Source organism: Sphaeroforma arctica (genome assembly GCF_001186125.1).
Source record: "Sphaeroforma arctica JP610 unplaced genomic scaffold supercont1.3034, whole genome shotgun sequence".
In the NCBI taxonomy this organism is placed as follows: domain Eukaryota; class Ichthyosporea; order Ichthyophonida; genus Sphaeroforma; species Sphaeroforma arctica.
Genome location: NW_014037524.1, coordinates 1 through 4,229, shown reverse-complemented (window position 1 = coordinate 4,229; position 4,229 = coordinate 1). Strand labels below are relative to the sequence as shown.

General features: G+C 39.5%; 1 protein-coding gene across 1 annotated transcript; it reads right to left on the bottom strand.

The window, feature by feature from the left end:
• Positions 1 to 833: 833 nt before the first annotated feature.
• On the bottom strand, positions 834 to 3,823 carry SARC_13222 (hypothetical protein; the record flags this gene model as incomplete). The annotated part of the gene is made up of 4 exons (XM_014292652.1): positions 834 to 1,131; positions 2,073 to 2,352; positions 2,973 to 3,104; positions 3,700 to 3,823. Coding segments are annotated over 4 exons (834 nt in total), but the record flags the coding sequence as incomplete, so codon positions are not given.
• Between the last annotated feature and the right edge of the window lie 406 nt (positions 3,824 to 4,229).

Below are 4,229 nucleotides of genomic sequence, written 5' to 3'. Positions count from 1 at the left end.
ATATATGTGTGTGTGTGTGTGTGTATATATATTCTATATATATTATATATATATACATATATTCCTAAATATTATATATATATATATATATTGATAAGTGGACTTTTTATATTTACCAACATATGTATACACTTGTGTATATACTACATGTTTGTACTTTATTCAATGTGATTGCCGTATACTTTTTACTGGTGTTTCATAACAGCCTTGTACTCGTACTGTATGCAATGTTGGAAGTCTATTTTAGGAAAGGGAACGAAATTATGCAGTATAATTATTTTGTTCGACATATCACAGTCGTACATTGACAACAATTCATAGCATCGCCGTCAATGAATGGTTGCCATTTGAAGCTGGATTTCGAACAAAATATATCCTAAAGTATATCTCCTAATTTCTTCTAAATCTGCGCGACGTCGGTTCACTTGGTACGCACAGCTTTAAAGTTGTTCGTAACCATGTACTGATATCGGGATTCTCTTTTACTCGAAACTGAGGTTAGATGATTTAGTAATGGTCCTCGTTGGATACGCAGCAACTGGACTCGCGGCACTTTTGGAAAACACCGAAATTGTAGCATTTTGGTGTCTTCTCCTCGGATATGTCCGTGTCTATCGGCAGCATAGGAATCCACCGTCTCTAACCTCAAAATATTCGTCACAAGTGTATGCCTCGTATCCCCACTTTCCTGTCTTCTTGTAGTGATTGTCCTCCTCAATAGCAAGCTTTGTTGGGCATGGCATCAAATATTCGGGTAGTTCCTCTTCAGGTATACAGTAATAATCCTCACTACAGAAAGGAATATCTTCATAGTCACCGGTCTTCTCTGACCTTCATTCCTCAGGGAAGTTCACAATCTCATTAGCTGTAGCATTGCAGACATAGTTGCCGAAGTATGCTACGTCGATTGTGATTCCGCAGGCAAAGGTCGATGTTGGCATGAGAGGTGGTGTGGACTTAGGGATGGAACCAGTTGCGGTGACAGTTACGGTCGCAGTCTCGGTGGAGGAGGAAACAGCAGGCTTAGGCTTGTCTTCACAGCAGTTGCGCGGCATGCACTTGGAGATGCCATACCCGCACTGTCCACTCCACTGGCAGCACTGAAAATCACTCTTGACAGGTCTCTGGTGCCTGTCACAGGAGTTGATCCTTCTCGACGCAAGAGATAGGCTCTCTCAGGGGAGGCATTACTACTGGGTGAACCCTGGCGGGGGCTCATGGTAGACGCAGCGCCACAGAAGGCAGCCAAGTGCAATAATCAATTTCATCTCTAGTAGTTGTTTTAACTTCAATAGTCAAGTGTGATGATTGTGCCGTCCAGTTTCTCAATTTATACAGATGCGATAGTAACTGTGGAATCATCCCTGTCGGTTGGGCATACATAAGTTAAATCAAAGATGTAATATTGCACAATGCTCTTTTTCTTTGATACGCTACTTATCATAAAGCCATAAATATCTAGATGACATATATTATGTAATGAAAGCATCACAAAATCTAAATGTGGGCACCGTGCTCATAAAATTACAACTCGTATCGTAAACGTCGACATATACATTTGTACTAGAATAGCAACTCGGATTCGCATAGGCCATGTCATAGTGCATACTAATCAATTCAAATCAACAACACCGTCGAATACACGTGTGTGGAGTTCTCGAAAAGCAATACGAACTTTTTTCTTCTTCATTATAAATAAAATCCATCACCCATCACGACCTACATCACTTCAGCAACTCCGAAAATCACTGAAAATGTGATTCTTGTTTTGTGGTATTCGTGTTTTGTGCTCCCAAAATGCTTTTGCAATAGATTAAATACCAGACATTCTATTAGGATTGGTTAACGTTTGAAACCGATATTTATTTCAAAAGCATTGCCCATTCTTGATTCAGCCCAGTAGGCCAATACACATAGTTCTAACTTGAAACTTCTACGGCAACTCACATTGTTAGACTCACAAATACACGCCGGTGAGATCTCGTCTTCAGGGCAGTTCAGGGCTTCAAGAATCAGGCTTCAGTCCACAATCCCTTCCGTGGTCAGCTGTGAGGCGTGAGGCGTGAGCTCACCGACCACGTGTCCTCCCCGCGGCGCCGGCCTCCACGTCCACAGTCCACAGTCCACAGACTCCCTTCATGATGACCATCACTATACATATATGTATTCTGCCAAGAAAGTAAAACGGTCTGAGCACAGTGAGCGAGTCAGAGACTGAGAGACTCAGTCTCAGACTCTCAGAGTCATCCTCAGTTCTCCACTCTCCAGAGTCCAGAGTCCAGAGTCCAGGATCCATAGTCCTCTGGGTCCTGAGTTCTCCGAGTTGAAAGTTCAGTAGTTCACTCTTCGGTCCTAAATAAAATAAATACACACTGTCGAATGTCGAGTAAACAAAATCCAATAGTAATATGTAGATAAAATCTTTTCCTCTCCTCGTTCGACTATTAGAGAGAGATGATACCACTGTACATAAATGTGTATAACTGTACATACCAGATATGTACATTGATACTAAATAAAGAGTAATGATTGATTCACACGTCCTTCGGACGTTAGTTCGTCCCCTATATTTTATTCTTCTTCTCTTTCTAGAGAGAGGGACATGTCCACACATAATACTTCTGTTTTTTCTTTTTCATACTTTTAATATATTATACATATGTTGTTGTTTTGTTGTGAACAAAATACAATATTGTCCATATTTACTATCTAAACTCATAGCCTTCTAAATTGAACATTAAACTCATTATTTTAAAAAAGAAATGTAACAATATAAAAAAAGTGGAAATATACCATATACCGAAAAACCTAGAGAGGTGTACAATGACTGTACACTTATAATATCGTATTGCCTTTGACTGTACACATAATATCGTATTGTCTTTGGATACATAGCTCTTTTCGTAGGATTCTAGTGTGAACAAAGAATTAGTGTCAGTGTATTTTCGATATGCAATGAACATCTGCCGTACCTTTATTTACGAGTTCCTTAGCTTTTAAGATTATACCAGGAGAAATTAAGTCTATATACATGTCTAAAATTCGGTCACTAAGCACAAAACGCGCGGTCCATATCATCCCCTGGGTGTATGATAGGCACACAACTGATGGTCGCAAGGAGGTAATTCATGGTCAAAGCCAAAATGACTACCACAAACGATCTAAGTCCGCATCCCTACGTTTGGTACACATATACCCTGGCACCAGAGCAACGCTCATTTGGTACTGAAGGGAACAAGAACAGGGATTCAGATCAACCTCTTGGATGTTTTAAAATATGCAGGTTTGGGGAGGGTGTAGCTTCACTAAAGAGTCAACTCGTAGGTCCGCATTCCGTGACCCCATATTTGGATCGTGCTCCATGACGCCTATCCAATGGCGGCGGCCAGAATCTCAGCGACGGTCTCATCTGTACTGCGAACTGCAGTTGAATAGATGAATACAATATTGAATTTCGCAGACAAGGTCAGCTTTAAGATGGATACGGTTTGTCTCCTGACGCGAGCAGTTCATCCTTCGATAACTACTTCAAGATTGATAGCGAAGGTCTTCCGCAGGAATACATATATGAGCACCTAAACCCTTTGCGTTACCATGGTTCCTGATGCACAAGACACTATGCATAACCCTTGGGTAGAGTGATCTTAGATACCTCGGGACAAATAATACATACAAGCGATTGAAAACACCATAGCTTACCTCCAAGCTGCATGGTAACGCCACTTCCCAGTTGGAATGCCAGACGCGCTCTGATGAGTGTTTTATGGCTGCCCCGGAAAAATCCAGCCAAGAGCAGTGTGTGTGTGTTGGCGCCTTCATTGACCTACGAAATTTAGCAAATTGAGAAGATACGTACGAAATTCAGCATATGGACAAGTATCAATTAGTGAACAATCTGGAAATAAAAAGCATAGTAAATATTCACATATGGCATTGAATATATAAACGCGTCGCAAATTAGCATTTGCAACAATGATACAGCAAAGGCGAATCATTCCGAGTGCTACATATATACATATATATATATACGAATATATACACCTATACAAATACATGTATATAGATATATACATGTATTAAATAGATTATATAGATATATGTACATGTATATATATATTTACATATAGGTATATACATATATATATATATATTTACACATATATATATATACATTTACATTTATATATATATACATATATATGTACATTTACATTTACATTGACATTTAC